General features: G+C 43.4%; 2 protein-coding genes across 3 annotated transcripts in view; one reads left to right on the top strand and one right to left on the bottom strand.

Annotated features, from left to right (window-relative positions):
• Positions 1–7,276: 7,276 nt before the first annotated feature.
• F2RL1 (F2R like trypsin receptor 1) overlaps positions 7,277–22,343 on the bottom strand; it is a 51,023-nt gene continuing 35,956 nt past the window's right edge. For both annotated transcript variants that reach the window (XM_064375787.1, XM_012462133.3), the window contains exon 2: positions 7,277–10,468. In XM_064375787.1, coding sequence (XP_064231857.1) covers positions 9,357–10,468 — 1,112 coding nt within the window. In that variant the 3' untranslated portion in view covers positions 7,277–9,356. The remainder of the gene's footprint in view (positions 10,469–22,343) is intronic.
• LOC105723889 (peptidyl-prolyl cis-trans isomerase A-like) lies at positions 18,401–19,026 on the top strand. Its single transcript, XM_064375786.1, has one exon. The coding sequence runs from the start codon at positions 18,401–18,403 to the stop codon at positions 18,893–18,895; it is 495 nt and encodes a 164-aa protein (XP_064231856.1). The 3' UTR covers positions 18,896–19,026.

Here is a 22,343-nt window from a genome sequence, read left to right as displayed (position 1 = left end):
AGAAGTGGCAGGGGGAAATATGCCTAAAATATAAAGTAAATAAAGGAAGAAAGCAGAGCTCTATTTCTTCCCAGATGCCTATGGTCCCACATTATTATTATACCCAAAATTTGTAAGGTTCAGACTGGCGAATAAAAGACCGTGAAAATTTAGTATTTACAACACGGTAGATAAACAGACACACATTTTTGGCAAGTGTGTAATTGGCACAACACCTCAGAAGAGCAACTTACCACAGTCAAAATTACACATATCCTTTGACCCAGAAATTCTACTTCTTTTTTTTTTTTTTTTGGACAGTCTTGCTCTGTTGCCCAGGCTGGAGTGCAGCGGTGCAATCATAGCTCACTACAGCCTTGAACTCCTGGGCTCAAGCAATCATCCTGCCTCACCCTCCCAAGTAGCTGAGACTATACATTTACACCATCTCCCCTGGCTAATTTTGTTGTGGTTATTGTAGTGATGGGGTCTTGCCATGTTGCCCAGGCTGGTCTCGAACTCCTGGGCTCAAGAAATTCTTCCACCTTCACTTCTAGAAATACAATACATGCAAAGACACCTCCGTCTCTGCTGAATGAATGACACTCCTTGCCTTTCTTGCCTACGCATTCCCTTGCTCCCTTTCACAGTTAGACTTGCTGTAAGGGATTGCCACTGTCATTGTGTGGACTTCCCTCCTTCTCATTCTTTCTTGAACACACTCCATTTGGCTTCCTTTCCCCCATCATGTCACGGGGCAGGTGGTCTTGTCAAGGTCACCAACATTCTCCAAAGGCAAGCTCCAGTAGTCATTCCTCTGTTCATGTCTCACTTGGCTTCTAAGTGATTTTCACCATGATGGATCACTCTGTCCTTTTTGCCCTTCACTTTCCTGAGAGCATATTTGCTGGACTTTCTTCTTGCCATAGTGGCCGGTCCTTCTCAGTGTCTCTTACTGGCCCTTCCTCTGCTCAAAAGATTCTACGTGCCAAAGGCCTCTGTCCAGGGCCCCGTTTTCTTCATCTATATTCTCTTCCCTAGGTGTCAGAGACATTTGAACCAGAGCAACCCTTGAATAGGAGTTGGGTAAAATAAGGCTGACTCACTGGGCTGCATTCCCAGACAGTCACAAGATGAGACAGAAGGTCAGCACAAGATACAGGTCTTGGCTGGGTGCAGTGGCTCACACCTGTAATCCCACAACTTTGGGAGTCCGAGGCAGATAGATCACCTGAGGTCAGGAGTTCAAGACCAGCCTCAGCAACATGGTGAAACCCTGTCTCTACTAAAAATACAAAAACTTTGCTACATGTGGTAATGCATGCCTGTAAGCCCAGCTACTCGGGAGGCTGAGGCAGGAGAATGGCTTGAACCTGGGAGGTAGAGGTTGCAGTGGGCTGAAATCATGCCACTGCACTCCAGCCTGGGCAACAAGAGTGAAACTCCATCTCAGAAAAAAAAAAAAAGATACAGGTCATAAAGACCTTGCTGATAAAACAGCTTGCTGTAAAGAAGCCAGCCAAAACCCACCAAAACCGGATGGCCACCAGAGTGACATCTGGTCATCCTCACTGCTACACTCCCAGCAGCATACAAATGCCATGTCAATGTCAGGAAGTTACTCTATATGGTCTAAAAAGGGTAGGTATGAATAATCCACCCCTTGTTTAACATATCATCAAGAAATAACCATAAAAATGGGCAACCAGCAGCTCTTGGAGCTGCTCTGTCTGTGGAGTAGCCATTCTTTTACTCTTTCATTTTCCTGATCAACTTGCTTTCATTTTATGGACTCACCCTGAATTCTTTCTTGAGTGGGTGAGATCCAAGAACCTTCTTTTGGGGTCTGGATCTGGACCCCTTTCCAGTAATATGGTAACCTCACCAAGTTCTTTTTTTTTTTTTTTTTTTTCCTGAGACAAGATCTTGCTTGTTTCCCCGGGCTGGAGTACAGTGGCACAATCTTAGCTCACTGCAACTTCTGCCTCCTGGGTTCAAGCAATCCTCTCAACTCAGCCTTCTGAGTAATACTGGGATCACAGGGGCATGCCACCACACTGGGCTAGTTTTTAAATTTTTTGTAGAGACACAGTTTTGCCATATAGCCCAGGCAGATCTCAAACTCTTGAGCTCATGTGATCCTCCCACCTCCGCCTCCCAAAATGCAAGGATTACAGGCGTGAGTCACTGCATCCGCCTCCTACTCAACAGTTCTACTTGGATGTCTAACAGACATCGCAATCTCAAGATGCCATGGTCAAAACAGAGCTCTTGACTTTCAGCCTCCAAACGTGCCCACTCCTAATTATTTCACCATTATCCATCAAGCAGAAACTCTAGGCATGAGCTTTGATTCCTCTTTTTTCACATCTGTTGACTTTAGGCTCCTTCTCTCCATCTGTTACCACCACCCTAATTCAAGCCATCAACACCTCTTGCTTGGATTACTCCAAATTTTTCTTGCTTTCTCTTCTTGTCCTTCTATAATCCCTATTCCACATAGCAGCCAGTGATTTTTTTTTAAATGTCCAGTAAAACAACCCTATGGCATCCGACCTAGAAAGCAAATCAAGCTCCTTACTCCCTTACAGATCCCTTCAGTTATCCAGCTCTTGCCTCTCTCTCCAGCCTACTTGCTCACATTCTTCCTTCCCTTACTCATTCCCATAAAGCCCTTGCTTGGGATCCTCCCATGGCTGGCTTTCCTGCCCTTAACATTGCAACTTAAATTTCACCTCCTTAGAAACCTTCTCTGGTCTCCCAATATAAATACTCTGAGCATTTACATTTAGCATTTACTACTATTGGATGTTTTGTTTTGTTTTCAGTCTTTCTCCAATCAGAAAGTAAACTCCATGAGAACAGGGTTCTTGTCTATTTTGTTCTCCACAATATTCCTTACCGCCTAGAAGATGACTCGGCACATAGTGCATGGGGGAAGAATATTGAATTAACAAGTACGTACAAGATATTCACTCAAAGATTATTTCTATAGCAATCCAAGTATAGCATAAGCTGGATTCCATACATTTTGGAATATGTGAACATGGAGACAGCAGTTTAAAATAATGGGGTCAATCTGTAAATGCTAACATGGCAATAATATGCAAGATGTGTTTCTGTATATAATGCGGTAGCCAGCCCCCCACGTAGTCTCCAGTGATCCTCGCCTCCTGGTATTTATGCTCGCTGTCTTCTCCCAGATTGAATCGGAGCCAGCTTATCTGACCAAGCAATTGGAGCTAGGATGGTGGAAGTGACGGTGTGTGACTTCTGAAGCTAGGTAATGAAAGGCATTGCAGCTTTCCCCTTGTTCTCATGGATCACTCATTTTGGGGAACACCAGTCTCTGTGTTATGAAGTCAATCCAGTAGCCCCGTGAAGAGGCCCATATGGAGGGAAACTGAAGCTTCCTGCCACCAACGTGCCAGCCATGTAGAGGATTCTCCAGCCCTTCACATCTTCAGCAAGCAGCAGTTCCAGCCAGTATCTTACCTGCCACCTCATGAGATCCTCAGCCAGAACCACTGGGCTAAACTGCTCCTGGATTCATAACCCACAGAAACTGTGCAGGTTAGTAAATATTTACAACTGTTTTAAGCCACTAAATTTTGAGGTAATTTATGTATAATTTAACTAATACATGGTATAGTTTTTATTTTTTATTTTTAAAAAGCATGTATAGGCTGGGTGCAGTGGCTTACGCCTATAATCCCAACACTTTGGGAGGCCGAGGTGGGAGGATCAACTGAGGTTGGGAGTTTAAGACCAGCCTGACCAACATGGAGAAACCCTGTCTCTATTAAAAATACAAAAAATTAGCTGGGTGTGGTGGCACATGCTGGTAATCCCAGCTACTCGGGAGGTTGAGGCAGGAGAATCGCTTGAACCTGGGAGGCGGACGTTGTGGTAAGCTGAGATCGTGCCATTGCACTCTAGCCTGGGCAACAAGAACAAAACTCTGTCTCAAAAAACAACAAAAAAAGAATTATAAATCACTGGCCAGGCGTGGTGGCTCACCCAGAATCCCAGCACTTTGGGAGGCGGAGGCAGGCAGATCACAAGGTCAGGAGTTTGAGACCAGCCTGGCCAACATAGTGAAACCTCGACTTTACTAAAAATATAAAAAAAATTTTGCCAGGCGTGGTGGCGTGCACCTGTAATCCCAGCTACTTGGGAGGCTGAGGCAGGAGAATCTCTTGAACCTGGGAAGTGGAGGTTGCAGTGAGCCGAGATCACGCCATTCATTGCACTCCAGCCCGGGCAACAGTGAGAGACTCAGTCTCAAAAAAAAAAAAAAAAAAAAAGCAAGCATGTATACATGTTTATACATGCATAAAATATCTCAAAGAATATACAGAGGTTGTATAAATGGGTTCCCATGTTGGGGGTAGGGAGGGTATTCTTTCTCATTATGTACTTATACTTTCAGATTTATTTATTTTAGCCACTCATGGGTTTTAAAATTTGCATTTTTCTAATGACTAATGCTAAGCATCTTTTCAATATGCTTCAATATGCTTATTTGCTCTCTATTCTATTCAGTTCTTCTGCTTTTTATTTATTTTTTAGAGATACTCAGGATGGAGTGTAGTGACTACTCACAGGTGTGATCATGGCTCACTGCAGCCTTGAACTGCTGGGTTCACGCAGTGGTATAAACAAAGCAGTGGTTAGAGGGGTAAGCCACAGTAGCGGCCCTTCCAGAACCTTCTTGTTTTTCGCGTTTACCTTGACTTTCTGCCACTCTCAAGATCTAGCTCTGGAATAGGCTACGCTTTAAGGGCTTTTGAGAAGCCCATAAACAGGAGGGTTAGGTTTGGGGGTTTGGGGTTTTTTTCCTACATATTGATGTATTCTTCTGAGAATATCAACCCCTGAACTAGACAGCTGCTAAGGTAGAAATCCTGATTTAATTATTTGTGTTTAATAATGCAATAATGTTGCAATGAATGTTTGTGGGATCGTGAACCCCGAATATTTGAGACAGGTCTCAGTTAATTTAGAAAGTTTATTTTGCTGAGGCTGAGGATGTGTGCCTGTGACACAGCCTCTGGAGGTCCTGATGATATGTGCCCTAGATGGTGTGAAAAGAAAATATCCTGGGCCCCTAAAATCACTAAGCTAAAAGGAAAACTCAAGCTGGAAACTGCATAGGGCAAATCCGCCTCCCGTTCAATTCAAAGTGATCCCTCTGTTCACTGAGGTAAATGCGTATCTAATTGCCTTCTTTGCAAAGGCTAATCAGAAACTCAAAAGAATGCCACCGTTTGTCTCTCACCTATCTGTGATCTGGAAGTCCCCTCCTCACTTTTCTGGCCTTTGCATAAGTTGACCCGCCTTTCCAGACCAAACCAATGTATATTTTACATGTGTTGGCATTTCATATTTTTCTAAAATGTATAAAATCAAGCCATGCCCTGATCACCTTGAGCACACGACGTCAGGACTTCCTGAGGCTGTGTCACAGGCATGTTCTCAACCTTGGCAAAATAAGTTTTCTAAATTAACTGAGAACTGTCTCAAATTTTTAGGGTTCACAGTGTTCAGAGTAGTTTGGTTTTATACATTTTAGGGAGTCATGAGACATCAATCAACAAATGTAAGATGAATATTGGTTCGGTCTGGAAAGGCGGGATAACTTTAAGTGGGGAGGGGGCTTCCGGGTCATAGGTAGGTAGACAAATAGTTGCATTCTTTTGAGTTTCTGATTAGCCTCTCGAAAGGAGGCAATCAGACGTGCATTTATCTCAGTGAGCAAAGGGGTAACTTTGAATAGGAGAGGCAGGTTTGTGCCAAGCAGTTCTCAGCTTGATTTTCCCCTTCACTTAGTGATTTTGGGGCCCCAAAATTTATTTTCCTTTCACAGGATGAAGGAATGAACCACTCACTGCTGCTGGGTTCCTGATGGGCTCGCAGGCTTGGGTTGAGGTTTCTGCAGGAGGTGGTCTCTCCCTCTGGTCGGGCTTAATTTCTCACCAATAAAGACAGAGGCTGGGAAATAGTCCACAGATTGACCCACCGGTAGAGGCAAGAGCAGCTTGTACTCAAATCACAGAATTTTTCAAACTCTCCCTCTATAAAGGCATTCCAAGACTAGTCTGAGTCACTCTAATTACTTACATTTAAGTGGGACAGCCATCTCAGTGAAGTTCCAAGGCTTGAATTAAATGCAGAGACTAGATCCCTGATCACTAAGGGTTTGGTTTTTGTCTTCAGAACTGGGGGTCAGGAAAGGACTGGACATATCAGAAACTTCTCTTTGAGAAGACATCTGATCACCGAAGCAAAAATCCATAATTTTAATCAAGATTTGGAGAACAGCAAGGATTACCTTTGATTCTGAAATAAATTCTAGTCCTCTCAGGGGCCTCCAAAGGGTTAATGCTTCAGGAACAAAGTTGTAATCGCTAAACTATGCATACTGATGAGATTATAGCCCTAAGGTTTATGAAATGTTGATAACCAGGAAATTAATACAAGTTTGAAACTCCTGCTGCAAACCACTGAAGTGACACACTAGGAAAAGTCCATAAAACAACTCCAGCCAAGTCAGTTTACACATGCCTTTGTCCTGAGCAGTAGGACAGCAAATCTTAGTTTACTTTCAAAGTAAGAGGCCTCACTGTTAGTAAATTACTGTTTGAAAGTTACTCACTTTCAAATTAAGAGGCCTCGCTGCTCAAAGTATTTACATTTTCAGACATTTTAGGACATAGTTTAGAGAAATTAGGCCACTGTGCTGCTTCTTCAATAAAACAACGAGATTTTTTTTCCCTCAATCAGATTGGGAAACTTTCAAAAGATTGGTAGCATGGAGTGTGTATGAGCATTTCAGGAAACAAGTGCAAATACACTATTTTGGTAGAAGTATACATTACTGAAGACAATTTGGCAACACTTATCAAAACTTAAAACGGGCATCTAACTTTTGACCTGGCCATTCTACTTCTAGAAACTTATCGTCAAAATATATGCTCAAAGATGTCTGTATGCAGATTTGATGCAGCACTGTTTTAATATCAAAAAAAAGAGGGTAGGGGTGTGACAACTTAAGAAGCCCTTGGTAAGGAAACAATTAAATATATCGCAATATACCCGAAATGTTAAATAGCCTGTATCCTTTAAAAATAATCAACCTACAGATGCAGGTGTGGAAAAAACTCTAAAACATTTTAAAATGAAAAACAGTTGTCACAGAGTTTGGTGTGAGCATCCCATCATTTCCTTTAGAGGGGTGAAGCTATTGCTTCCCTTCTCTCACTCCTTCCCTCAGAACAAACACACAACTCAGAAATAAGTTGTTTAAAAAAATGTATTATTTATAAATCAGTTATACAACAAAATAATTATTTTTAAAAGTCACAAATACAATCGTTGTATGAAGTCAGTTTGGCATCAGGTACCCCTTAAATATGTTGCAAATTCATCTACTTTAGTGCTGTTTTCCAAAGAGGTGTGGTCTAAACCCTCTGAAGGCTTTATAATTTTGTATTTGTTAACAAGTGAACAAAACTGACAATAAATACTCCAACAATAATTTTTTAAAATACTAAGTGGTAAATGCTATTCTTAGTGGCAAAACAATCTATTACTTGGACTACATGAAAATTCCACTAAAGTCAGCAAAAATACACATTTAAAATTCTGATTGTATTTTTTTTTTTTTAAAGATGGGGTCTCGCTATGTTGCCCAGGCTGGAGTGCAGTGGCTATTCACAGGCGCGATCCCAATACTGATCAGCACGGGAGTTTTGACCTGCTCTGTTTCCGACCTGGACCAGTTCACCCCTCCTTAGGCAACCTGGTGGTCCCCTGCTCCTGGGAGGTCACCATATTGATGCTGAACTTAGCGTGGACACTCGATCGGCATAGCGCACTACAGCCCAGAACTCCTGGGCTCAAGTGATCCTCCCACCTCAGCCTCCTGAGTAGCTGGGACTACAGGCACATGCCACTGTGCCTGGCTTTTTTTCTGAGACAGAGTCTCGCTCTGTCGCCCAGGCTGGAGTGCAGTGGCGCAATCTTGGCTCACTGCAACCTCCACCTCCCCAGGTTCAAGCATTTCTCCTGCCTCAGCCTCCTGAGTAGCTGGGATCACAGACATGTGCCACTACGCCTGGCTAATTTTTGTATTTTTAGTAGAGACAGGTTTCACCATGTTGGTCATGCTGGTCTTGAACTCCTGACCTGATGATCTTCCGCCTCAGCCTCCCAAAGTGCTGGGATTACAGGCGTGAGCCACTGTACCCAGCCATATTTTTCTTGAAGTAATAATAATACATACAAAAACTCAAAGGATTAATAAAGAAGGAATTCAAAGTCCTAATAAGTCAACAAACAGATTTCATTATAAGCTGAACATAAAAGAGGCACCATTGTTTGCTTCCCTTTTCAAAAATTATCATAGCACTTTCTCAAATGAAAGCAGCATTCAGATCAATGGTTCTCAAATCTGTGTGCGCATAAACCTCACGCAGGCTTGTACCACACAGATTCCTGGACCCTGTTCCCAGAGTCTGAGCTCTCATTATTGAATCTGAGGAATCCCCGTTTTGAACAAAATTCACAATGACTTTTTTTTTTTTTTCCGGAAACAGAGTCTCACTCTGTCACTAAGGCTACAGTGGGGCAATCTTGGTTCACTGCAACCTCTGCCTCCTGAGTTAAAGTGATACTTGATTCTCGTGCCTCAGCCTTCTGAGTAGCCGGGATTACAGATATGCACCACCATACCCAGCTAACTTTTTATTTTTGGTAGAGAAGAGGTTTCACCATGTTGGCCAGGCTGGTCTCAAACTCCTGACCTCAAGTGATCTGCTGTGTTGACCTCCCAAAGTTCTGGGATTACAGGCACAAGGCACCGTGCCTAGCCAAGATCCATAATGATTCTCATGAATGGAAACCTGATTCTGGCAGCTCCTTTATCTTAGTTTCCTCATTTGTAAGGTCATTCAATTGGACTGATCATCTATGAATTTCCTGAAGCCCTAACAAGTCTATCACAACCCCAGATGTAAAATATATATATATATATATGTACGTGTATAGAATTTCAGCTGAGAAGTGAGTCTTCACGCCATGTCTACTTTGTGCAAGTTACTGAGTTTCTGTCTTCACCATCTTCTGAAAAGTCTGCTTCTGTTGCTTCAGTTTCTGGAGACATCTGAGTAGAGGAATTTTGAAACAGACACTAATGTTAATTTGGGAGACTATTTTTCTCATGCAAACAGAGGAGCTTCTAGCAATCCTAAGAGTGCTGCATCCACAGGGTATGTGGTGAGACCCATTTGCTTAGGAAATAACAGATACGTCCCCATAACATTAAATTGGCTCCACATCCTACTGTGCAACTCCCATCGGAGGACCTGGGAAACTCAATAGGAGGTCTTAACACTGGTTGAACTTGAAGAGTAAGAGCTGGATTTCCTGGAGTATTTCTTTGAGGTGAGGGATACTTGCATCTGCTTTACAGTGCGGACACTTCGGCAAAGGAGAGCGTTCTTTGTATGATCCCTGAAATCTTGTGAAACAAAGTAATAGACAAAGGGGTCGATGCAGCTGTTGAGGGTGGAGAGGCAGAGGGCTACAATGTACAGGGCATAGACATGACTCTGGCCCCGGCTTTTAATCAGAAAATAATGCACCACGAGCAGAAGGTTACTAGGAGTGAAGCAGATCAGGTACATGGCCAGGACAGTGATAATGAGCTTGATGGCCCTCTTCCTTTTCTTCTCTGAGTTTTCATCCATGGCAGAAGATCGCAGCATTCTGATCATCAGCACGTAGGCAGAGGCTGTGAGGAAGGCTGGGAACAGAAAGACCCCAATGGCCAGAGAGAGGAAGTAATTGAACATGTCTCCTACCAAGAGCTGCTCAGGCAAAACATCATGACAAGTCGTGATGTTTAGGGCTGGAATGAAGATGGTCTGCTTCACAACATACAAGGGGATGGTGACCAGCAGAATCAGCAGCCATATTGCCAGGGAGATGCCGATGGCAATGTTTCCCTTCTTCTTGGAGTGCCCCATGGGGTTCACGATGACCCAATACCTCTGCACACTGAGGCAGGTCATGAAGAGAATGGAGCAGTACATATTGCCATAGAAAAAGCCAATGAGCACATTACAAAGAGCTTCCCCGTAAATCCAGTTGTTGCCATGTATGTGATAGGCAATCTTCAAGGGGAACCAGATGACGGAGAGGAGGTCAGCCAAGGCCAGATTGGCCATGTAAATAACAGCAGGGTGTTTCTTCTTAGTTCGGAAGAGAAAGACCCACAGGGCCATGCCATTACTTGGCAAACCCACCACAAAGACAATGGTGTAGACAATTGGAAGGAAGACGGTGGTCAGTTTTCCAGTGAGGACAGATGCAGAAAACTCATCCACAGAAAAGCCTGGTTCAACTGTAACTCCTTTTCCAGTGACATGGGATGTGCCATCAACCTTGCCAATAAGACTTCTTCCTTTAGAGGATCTATTGGATCCTGTACAAGAAAGGAAGACAAGGGTCATTACAAAAATAAATGTTTCAGCAGTAACGCTGGTTGTTCAAATGAAAGTACATTCATTCATTCATTTTTTAATTTATGAGACAAGGTCTCGCTGTCACCCAGGCTGGAGTGTAGTGGAGCAATCATAACGCACTGCAGCCTCAAACTTTTGGGCTTGAGCGATCCTCCTGGGCAGCCAGGCCACAGGCATGCACCACTATACCTGGCTAATTTTTACTTTTTGTAGAGACAGGATCTCGCTATGTTGCCCAGGCTGTTCTCAAACTCTTGGCCTTAAGATTCTCCTGCCTTGGCCGGGCGTGGGGTGTACACCTGTAATCCCAGCACTTTGGGAGGCTGAGGCGGGTGGATCAGGAGGTCAAGAGATCAAGACTATCCTGGCCAACATAGTGAAACCCCGTCTCTACTAAAAGTACAAAAATTAGCTGGGCGTGGTGGCGTGCGCCTGTAGTTCCAGCTACTCAGAAGGCTGAGGCAGGAGAATCGCTTGAACCCAGGAGGTGGAAATTGCAGTAAGCCGAGATCGTGCCACTGCGCTCCAGCCTGGCAACAGAGCAACACTCCATCTCAAAAAATAAAAAAGATTCTCCTGCCTTAGCCTCCCAAAGTGGTGAGATTACAAGTGTGAGCCACTGAGCCCAGCCTCAAATGAAAGTACTTTAGATGAAGACAGAAATATACTATTAGAGGATTACACAAAAAGCTTATAGGGCCTTTTCTTTATGTAATAAGATCATTAAGATTTATATTGTCTGGTTTAGTTTGGTTTTATGGGATTTTCTTCTTACAGTGAGTATCTTTGTATCAGGGAGGTGGGAGTTGTGGGATGCATGTGGAACATTGATTTCTAGGAATATAAAGAATACTAACAATATTTCCATTTATTTTTACAAACTACCCACATTCATTAGTCCCTAGCTATTCTTTTTATTTATTTTTATTTTTTAGAGATGGGGTCTTGCTATGTTGACTAAGCTGATCTTGAACTCCTGGCCTCAAGTGGTCCTCCCACCTCAGCCTCCCAAAGTGCTGCAATTACAGGCATGAGCCATCATGTCCAGCTCTAGCTATTCTTATCACATGTCCAACAATAGTCCTTTCATCTATCAATTAGTAAAAATCAGTTTGGCTGGGCGTGGTGGCTCATGCTTGTAATCGCAGCACTTTGGGAGGCTGAGACAGGCAGATCACCTGAGGTCAGGAGTTTGAGACCAGCCTGGCTAACATGGTGAAACCCCGTCTCTATTAAAAAAAAACAAAAATTAGGGCAGGGCATGGTGGCTCACGCCTGTAATCTCAGCACTTTGGGAGGCCGAGGCAGGTGACCTCAATAATCACCTGAGGTCAGGAGTTTGAGACCAGCCTAACATGATGAAACCCCACCTCTACTAAAAATATAAAATTAGCTGGGTGTGGTGGCACATGCCATAATCCCAGCTACTCAGGAGGCTGAGGCAAGAGAATCACTTGAACCTGGGAGGCGGAGTTTGCGGTGAGCTGAGATTGTGCCATTGCACTCCAGCCTGGGCAACAGGAGGGAAACTCTGTCTCAAAAACAAAACAAACAAAAATTAGCCAGGCATGGGTGCCTGTAATCCCAGCTACTCAGGAGGCTGAGGCGAGAGAATCGGTTGAACCCAGGAGGTTCAGTGATCCAAGATCACATCACTGTCCTCCAGCCTGGGTGACAAGAGTGAGACTCCATCAAAAAAAAAAAAAAAAATCAGTTTAGGATTGCTCAGTAATTCCTTTCCAAATTCTCAAGTGTATAAAATAATGATCCCCATCCTGACACCAGTTTTCTAATTTCTCGCTTCACAATGGCCTTCTATCCCACTCTAGCCCTGAGCCAGGATCCATCCTGGCCTATTCATCATACCCTATTCAGTGCTTGCCACAGGGAGATTCCCAGGACCACAAGGGACATTCCCTTTTTACCCACAAGGATAGCCTCAACAATAGGCAGGGAATCCCCATGCTCATATGCTGGCTTCCTGGAGAACTTCCCATGGAGACCAGCTGGCAGGAAAACTGGCCTGGACAGGTGGCTGTACTGATGACAGATTTGTGTTCTGACTTTCAAGCAAGCAGCATGACAAGCTAACTTATTCTCCCTTATATTATAAAGTTGCCTTAAAAAACACAAACAAATGAATGGCATATCCCTACATTCTGCCGGCAAGTATTGATTAACCTGCAGGAGTAGGTAAGGACAGTTTAAGGATACCAAAGAACTTTCCTCTAATTCTGGGGAAAAGTAGACTTTCAGAGTAGACCAAGCACGAAGACAGGGCAGTACTTGCACTGCAGTATACCAGGGAGGACATTGAACCCACTCATGCTGTTATTCATAATGTTATGCTTGGTCATCATTTCTCCACTTCTAGCTTTACACTAACATTCCGCAGAATTTTTCACATCTTAATGCTTCTCTATTTGGGATGCTAGCCTGGGCAGAGTGCTGGAGGATGCAGAGATCAATACTTCATTTTTCACTTAGTGTAGTGGGTTGAAAGGTGGTACCCCCAAAAGAGAAATTTACGTCCTAATCCCCAGACTATGAACATTATTTAGTAAAGAAGTGTCTTTGCAGATAGAAATTAGGGTCCTGAGATAAGACCTCCTTGAGTTATTTAGGTGGGCCCTAAATCTAAAGACAAGTGTCTATTTTAAGATAAAGGCAGAGGCCAGGTGCTGTGGCTCACGCCTGTAATCCCAGCACTTTGGGAAGCTGAGGTGGGCAGGTCACTTGAGGTCAGGAGTTAAGAGACAAGCCTGGTCAACATGGTGAAACCCTGTCTCTACTAAAAATACAAAAATTAGCCGGGCATGGTGGCACGTGCCTGTAGTCCCAGCTACTCGGGAGGCTGAGGCAGGAGAATTGCTTGAATCTTCGAGGTGGAGTTTTCGGGGAGCCGAGATCATGCCACTGCACTCCAGCCTGGGTGACAGAGTGAGACTCCGTCTCAAAAAAAAAAAAGAGAAAGGCAGAAAGAGATCTGCGACATGTAGAAAAGGAAAAGCCACAGGAGTGAGTCACATAATGGAAGCAGAGATTGGAGTCATGTCAAGGAACAGGACAAGGAGAATGCCAAGAAATGCCAGCAGCCACTGCAAGCTGCAAAAGGCAAGGAATGGACTCTCCCTCAGAGCCTTTGGAGGGTATGTGGTCCCAGTTCCTTGATTTCAGAATTCTGGCCACCAGAACTGACAGAATCAATGCGTTGTTTTACATCAGCAGTTTATGGCAATTTGTTATGGTAGCCACAAGAAACTAATATGCCTAGCATAGGCCTATTTCTAATATTCCTATTTTTTTAGAATTCTTCAGAAAATGTCGTTTTTTTTAAAAAAATTCTACGTATTACAGTGTTCTTCAAATATTTGACCATAACCCCTAAAAACCATAGTCTACATAGTAATCCAGTTCCCAATACACATATCCATGGTGGAAAAAAAGATTCACAAAATAATAATTATTCTTATTACATAGGGTACACTGATATTTTCTATTGTATTCTATTATTATAAAAAGCCAGTTATGGCCAGGTGCGGTGGCTCACAACTGTAATCCCAGCATTTTGGAAGGCCAAGACGGGTGGATCATGAGGTCAGGAGATCGAGACCATCCTGGCCAACATGGTGAAATCCTGTCTCTATTAAAAATAGAAAAATTGGCCAGGCGCGGTGGCTCATGCCTGTAATCCTAGCACTTTGGGAGGCTGAGGTGGGTGGATCACTTGAGGTTATGAGTTTAAGACCAGCCTGGCCATTATGGTGAAACCCCATCTTTTATTAAAAAGAAAAGAAAAGGGCCGGGCGCGGTGGCTCAAGCCTGTAATCCCAGCACTTTGGGAGGCCGAGGCGGGTGGATCACGAGGTCAAGAGATCGAGACCATCCTGGTCAACATGGTGAAACCCCGTCTCTACTAATACAAAAAATTAGCTGGGCACGGTGGCGCGTGCCTGTAATCCCAGCTACTCAGGAGGCTGAGGCAGGAGAATTGCCTGAACCCAGGAGGCGGAGATTGCGGTGAGCCGAGATCGCGCCATTGCGCTCCAGCCTGGGTATCAAGAGTGAAACTCCGTCTCAAAAAAAAAAAAAAAAAAAAAAAAAAGAAAAGAAAAATTAGCTGGGTGTGGTGACGGACTCCTGTAATCCCAGCTACTCAGGAAGCTGAGGCACAAGAATTGCTTGAACCCAGGAGGTGGAGGATGCAGTAAGCCAAGATCGTGCCATTCCACTCCAGCCTGGCAACAGAATGAGACTCCGTCAAAAAAAAAAAAGAAAAGAAAAGAAAAGAAAAGAAAAAAAGCCAGTTATTATTCTTTAACATTGATTTCACAGGCCACTTAACATTTCAAAGCTGCAGTGAGAACAGCAACCAATTTTGAAGCACCACAATCAGAGAGAGATAATGTATGTAACAATTAGAAAGTAACACACTAGAAATTAATTTGGTGTTGGATTCAGTGCTTGATTAGTGTTATAGACTGAGTAACTGGTGCAGTTATTGTGGAATTTATCCAACACCAAACTAATGGAAATGAAAGGGGCAAAGTGTTAACACCACGAACATAGATAGTAAAATTGAGACTCTGGGAACTGCTACAGGATAAATGACCTGTCTTTTACAAAATATAAATTAAATGGCAAAAAAGTAAGAAAGAGGGCCATGCACAGTGGTTCATGCCTTCAATACCCAGCATTTTGGGAGGCCAAGGCAGGAGGATTGATTGAGACCAGGAGTTCAAGACCAGCCTAAGCAATATAGCAAGACCCCATCTTTAAAAAAAAAAAAAAGAAGAAGAAAAAAGGAAAAAAATGGGGTGAAGGTGAAATTTATAGAGTAGAAGATTTAAAAGACATATCAGTCATATAATGTGTATACCTTCTTTGAATCCTGATTCAAACAAACCATAAAAATAACATTTTTTTTTTGAGATGGAGTCTCACTCTGTCACCCAAACCGGAATGCAGTGGTGTGACGGTGGCTCACTGTAACTTCTGCCTCCCAGGTTCAAGTGATTCTCCTGCCTCGGCTTCCCAAGTAGCTGGAATTATAGGCCTGCACCACCACACCTAGCTAATTTTTGTATTTTTAGTAGAGATGGGGCTTCACCATGTTGGTCAGGCTGGTCTCAAACTCCTGATCTCAAGTGATCTGCCCACCTCGGCCTCCCAAAGTGTTAGAATTACAGGCGTGAGCCACTGTACCTAGCCTAAAATAACATTTATAAGACAATTAGAAATTTGAACACAGAGCCAGGCATGGTTGTTCATGCCTATAATCCCAGTGTTTTGCAAGGCCGAGGTGAAAAAACTTCTTGAGGCCAAGGTTTGAGACCAGCCTGGCCAACATAGCAATACCCTGTCTCTAAAAAAAATTAAAAATACAAAATTAGCCAGATATGGTGGCGCACAACTGTAGTCCTGGCAACTTGGGAAGTTGAAGCGGCAGGATCACTTGAGACCAGCAGTTCAATGATTTAGTGAGATTGTGCCACTGCACTCCACTGTGGGTGACACAATGAGACCCCTGTCTCTATAAAAAATAAAAAATTTGAATACTATTTGATTATATTAAAAATTAATGTTAGTAGATAATATAATGGCATTATGGTTATATTTGAAAAAGAAGTTCCTCATACTTTATTAATACATTCTAAAATATTTTAGGATGAAATAATATCTGAGATTTATTTCACAACCACAGGAATTGAAACCCTCAGACACTGCTGATTGGAATACAATAATGGTGCATGGCCAGGCAGAGTGGCTCACACCTCTAATCTCAGCACTATGGGAGCCTGAGGCAGGTGGATCACCTGATGTCAGGAGTTCGAGACCAGCCTGGCCAACATGGTGAAACCCTGTTGCACCAAAAATACAAAAATTAGCCAGGTGTGGTGGCATACACCTGTAATGCGAGCAACTTGGGAGGGTGAGACAGGAAAATCACTTGAATTGAGAGGCAGAGGTTGCAGTGAGCCAAAATCGTACCACTGCACTCCAGCCTGGGTGACAGAGAGAAACTATGTCTCAAAAAATATATATTAAAAAAAGGGTGCAGTTATTGTGGAAAATTGTCTGGCAGTTCCTCAAATAGTTAAAGAGTTACTATATGACCCAGAAAATCCACTCCTAGATATACAAGAGTCCACACAAAAACCTGTAGACATAGCAGCATTATTTGTAACAGTCAAAAACTGGGCTGGGCACAGTGGTGCTCACCTGTAATCCTAACGCTTTGGGAGGGTAAGGTGGGAGAACTGCTTGAGGCCAGGAGTTTGAGGCCAGCCTGGGCAAAAGAGCAGAACCCCATCTCTACAAACATTTTTAAAAATTAGCCAGGCATAGTGGTGCACACTTGTAGTTCCAGATACTATGGAGGCTGAGGCGGATTGCTTGAACCCAGGAGGTCAGATATCACACCACTGCACTCCAGCTTGGGCAACAGAGTGGGAGTTGCCCAGGCTGGGAAAAAAAAAAAAAGTGAAAACAACCAAAATGCCCATCAACAGATGAACAGAAATAAAATGCAATAGGCTGGACACGGTGGCTCATGCCTATAATCCCAACACATAGGGAGGCCAAGGTGGACAGATCACAAGGTCAGGAGTTCGAGACCAGCCTGGCCAATATGGTGAAACCCTGTCTCTGTTAAAAATACAAAAATTAGCCAAGAGTGGTGGCGCACATCTGTAGTCCCAGCAACTTGGGAGGCTGAGGCAAAAAATCACTTGAACCCGGGAGGTGGAGGTTGCAGTGAGCAAAGATTGCGCCACTGCACTCCAGCCTGGGTGAAAGAGTGAGACTCTGTCTCAAAAAAAAAAAAAAAAGAAAGAAAGAAAGAAAAGAAAAAAAGAAATAAAATGCAGTAAATCCATACAATGGAATATTATTTGGCTGTTTTATAAAATGAAGTACTTGGGAGGCTGAGGCAGGCAGATCACCTGAAATCAGGAGCTCAAGACCAGCCTGGCCAACATGGTGAAACTCTGTCTCTACTAGAAATACAAAAACTAGTGAAGCTTGGTGGCACAGGCCTGCAGCCCCAGCTAGCCAGGAGACTGAGGCAGGAGAATTGCTTGAACCCAGAGGCGAAGGTAGCAGAGATAGTGCCACTATACTCCAGCCTGGGTGACAGAGCAAGACTCAGTCTCAAAAAAAAAAAAAAAAAGAGTACTGATACATAGATACATGGATGAACCTCAAAAAAGATTATGCTAGGTAAAAGAAGCCAGTCACAGAGGACCACATATTATCCCATTTCTATCAAATGTCTACAATAGGCAAATCCAGAAATAGAAAGTAGATTAGTGTTTGCCATGGGCTAAGACCGGAAGACTGGTGAATGACAGCTAAGGTGTTTCTTCCGGGGTAATAAAAATGTTCTAAAATTGTTTGTGTAATGGTTGAATAATTCTGTGACTACACTAAAAGCCACTAAATTATATAGTTTAAATGGGTGAATTGTATGGTGTGCAAATTATCTGATACGGAATTCTTAGTAAAGCTGTTAAAAAAAAACAAACAGGCTCAGCATCATAGGAAAGGGGGAAAAAAAAGAAAAGAAAAAATAACAGGGAAGAGAGGTGAGAGGTGGGTTGGGGAATAGATGAAACAAGATTAGCCAACAGTTAATAATTACTGAAGTTGAGTGGTGGGTACATGGAATTCACTATAATAGTATACCTCTATATGATTAAAATTCTCCATAAAACCAAGTATGTCCCAAGTCAGAAAAGCTCACATAAAGAGTGCTCAAAATCTGTTTTAAATAAGAATGCTAAAATAAAGACCAAAAAAGGAGCAAGGAAAGGCACTATAACATTTTCTTAAAAAAGGAACTTTTTGGCTTTGCAGACGCCGCCGCCGCCTGGAGCCTTGTAGTATCAGCCATGGTCAACCCCACCGTGTTCTTCAACATTGCCGTCAACAGCGAGCCCTTGGGTGACGTCTCTTTCGAGCTGTTTGCAGACAAGCTTCCAAAGATCGCAGAAAACTTTCGTGCTCTGAGCACTGGAGAGAAAGGATTTGGTTATAAGGGTTCCTGCTTTCACAGAACTATTCCAGGGTTTATGTGTCAGGGTGGTGACTTCACATGCCATAATGGCACTAGTGGCAAGTCCATCTATGGGGAGAAATTTGATGATGAGAACTTCATCCTAAAGCATACAGGTCCCGGCATCTTGTCCATGGCAAATGCTGGACCCAACACAAATGGTTCCCAGTTTTTCATCTGCAGTGCCAAGACTGAGTGGTTGGATGGGAAGCATGTGGTCTTTGGCAAGGTGAAAGAAGGCATGAATATTGTGGAGGCCATGGAGCGCTCTGGGTCCAGGAATGGCAAGACCGGCAAGAAGATCACCATTGCTGACTGTGGACAACTCTAATGAGTTTGACTTGTGTTTTATCTTAACCACCAGACCATTCCTTCTGTAGCTCAGGAGAGCACCCCTCCACCCCGTTTGCTCGCAGTATCCTAGAATCTGTGCTCTCGCTGCAGTTCCCTTTGGGTTCCATGTTTTCCTTGTTCCCTTCCATGCCATGCTGGATTGCAGAGTTGAGTTAAGTTTATGATTATGAAATAAAGACTAAAAAACAACAACAACAACAAAAAAAGGAACTTTTTCTTAGAATATTCCAACATATAACCTTGAATGGTATCCATCAAAACTATATTTGGTATTAACTGTTCTATAACACTGGTAAATGTCAAGACGCTGCTTAGAGGTCCCTGAAGCCCTTTCAGCCTAGTGCATAGGTGGACTCTGTACAGTGTCCTACACGCACCAAAACTCACAGAGCTTGTCTAGAGAACCACTGCTATCCCAGTTCCCAATTGTCAACCAAGTAAAATCATTTGTATTTCACAGAGTTGAGGAGAGGGTAAATGCACAAATGAAGTTTAAACACATATAAAGTGCCTGGCTACAATTACATTCCCATTTCTAGGGCTGTAATAAACAATTACAGCCCAAGTATGCAAAAATACACACTCACAGAAGTTCAAGGCAGCATCCCCCATCCAGCTACAGACAAACAGCTGCTTATTGCTAACTTACCATGTCCCTAAAGTAGTCCTTATCACTATGAGTAGACATTGTACTAGCCAATAATCTTGACATGGAAAGACAGCCACAATATATTGTCAACTGAAAAAAGAAACTGGCAGAACAGTGTGCTCCCATTTGTTTTTATTTGTTTGCTTGTTTTGAAACGGAGTTTCACTCTGTCACCCAGGCTAGAGTGCAATGGGTGTGATCTCAGCTCAATGCAACCTCCGCCTCCCAGTTTCAGGCATTCTCCTGCCTTAGCTTCCAGAGTAGATGGGACTACAGGTGCGCACCACCACGCCTGGCTAATTTTTGTATTTTTAATAGAGACAGGGTTTCACCATGTTGGTCAGGCTGGTCTCACACTCCTGACCTTGTGATCTGCCCACTTCAGCCTCCCAAAGTGCTGGGGTTACAGGCATAAGCCACCATGCCCGGCCTTAATGTGCTCCCATTTGTATAATAAAATTATAATGTACAATTTGCAAAACATGAAATCTAGAAGGATACCCACCAAACAATAAAAAGTGACTGGCTCTGCGGAGTACAGGAGGGGACAGGAGAATTTGTCTTTTTATTCTACACCTCTCTATATTATTTGGATTTACTATCTCAAAGGAGTATAAATTGGTATATTTTTGGTGGGTAATTTGATAAAACATACCAAAATTTTAAATATACTGGCCACCAGCACGGTGGCTCATGCCTGTAATACCAGCACTTTGGGAGGCTGAGGCGGGGGATATGACCTGAGGTTGGGAGTTCGAGACCAGCCTGCCAAAGATGGAGAAACCCTCATCTCTACTAAAAATACAAAATTAGCCAGGGGTGGTGGCACATGCCTGTAATCCCAGGAGGCTGAGGCGGGATAAATCACTTGAACCTGGGAGGCAGATTGTGGTGAGACGAGATCGCGCCATTGCACTACAGCCTGGGCAACAAGAGAGAAACTTGTCTCTAAATAAATAAATAAATAAGTAAGTAAGTAAATAAACATACTTCCCATATGACCTAGCAATTTACTTCTCGGAATTTGCCCTGCATCTACTAGTTAAAGTGCACCAAATTACTGTATGTACAAGAATATTTACTGGAACATTGTCTAGCATGGTAACACAAAGATATTGATTTCAACATCTATCAAAAAGGGGAGTAGTTCAGGACCGGAGGCAGTGGCTCACGCCTGTAATCCCAGCACTTTAGGAGGGTGAGGCAGGCAGATCACGAGGTCAAGAGTTCGAGACCAGCCTGGCCAACATGATAAAACCCCATCTCTACTAAAAATACAAACTTTAGCCGAGTGTAGTAGTGAGTGCCTGTAATCCCAGCTACTTGGGAGGCTGAGGCAGGGGAATTGCTTGAACCCAGGAGGCAGAGGTTGCAGTGAGCCAAGATCACGCCACTGCACTCCAGCCTGGGTGACACAGCAAAACTCCGTTGGGAGGTGGGGTTAAGGGAGTAGGTCAGGCTTGGTGTAGTGGCAAACTAGCCATAGTCCCAGCTACTTGGGAGCTGAGGTGGTTACAGTAAGCTATGATCCCGCCACTGCACTCTCGGTCTTTAAAAAAAAAAAATGGGGCGGGGGGCAGTGGGGAGGATTAGTTCAATTACCCCCTATAAAAGTTTGTACAGATTTATATACACTGACCAGAATTGATTAGGTTAAAAAGATAAATAAACCATAGCACAGTATGTATAGTATGCTCCTTCTATTCCTATGAATTATTTGTGCACAGAGAAGATGAGCTGATGGCCGGGCACAGTGGCTCACATCTGTAATCCCAGAACTTTGGGAGGCCAAGGCAGGCAGATCATTTGAGGTCAGGAGTTCAAGACCAGCCAGACCAACATGGCAAAATCCTGGCTTTACTAAAAATACAAAAATTAGCCAGAGATGTTGGTGCGCATCTGTAATCCCAGCTACTCGGGAGGCTGAGGCAGGAGAATCACTTGAACCTGGGAGACGCAGGTTGCAGTGAACCTAGATCACAGCACTACACTCCAGCCTGGGTGACAGAGCGAGACTCTGCCTCAGACAAAACCAACCAACCAACCAAACAAACCCGAGAAGTCAGGCTGAGATTGGAGACTGGAAAGAATGAGAGATTTTCACTTTTTTTTAGACCCTTCTGATTTGCACAATTTTGGAAAAATCTGCATGTAAAACTTTTAATTTAATTTTTATTGTAAGTATACTCCTCTTGTGGACCATCCTCCCCTCAAACCAAGTGTAAAACAAGTACTTTATTGGCATTAATTCTCTTCCTTTCACCCTCTTTCTCTACGATGCCCTCACCCCAAATGTTCTCTTTTGCTCCCAATCTTTGGGAGCACAGGCTGAAAAATAAAAGGTTTCAATTGTGGGGTGCCCCTCCCTAGCTATACATTTAGTGCATTTTCTCAAGTGTTCTTTCAGAATGAACTGTTTTCTTCAACATTTGCCAAGCTAATAAAACCATAAGAAAGACAAATACAGACTTTACTAAAACATCACCTATCAAGGTTACTTAGTAACTACAAGGCAAGCAAAAGGATCACATTTAAAGTCCTATCTTCCAGTTCACTGCAGTGTTCTGTCATATTATAAAACATTGGCCAGGCGTGGTGGCTCACACCTTTAATCCCACCACTTCGGGAGGCTGAAGCGATGGATCACCTGAGGTCAGGAGTTCAAGACCAGCCTGGCCAAAACAGCAAAACCCTGTTTATATCAAAAACACAAAAATCAGCCAGGTGTGGTGGCATGTGCCTGTAGTCCCAGCTACTCTGGAGGCTGAGGCATGAG

This window comes from Aotus nancymaae, unplaced genomic scaffold, assembly GCF_030222135.1.
Source record: "Aotus nancymaae isolate 86718 unplaced genomic scaffold, 86718_ANA_hifiasm-v0.15.2.pri h1tg000014l, whole genome shotgun sequence".
Lineage (NCBI taxonomy): Eukaryota > Metazoa > Chordata > Mammalia > Primates > Aotidae > Aotus > Aotus nancymaae.
Note: the sequence above shows the minus strand (reverse complement) of the source record. Positions and strands in the feature narration are given on the sequence as shown.

What these genes read in the sequence shown, in the direction of transcription:
- LOC105723889 (XM_064375786.1), top strand. Translation starts at nt 18,401, where the DNA reads ATGGTCAACCCCACCGTGTTCTTCAACATTGCCGTCAACAGCGAGCCC.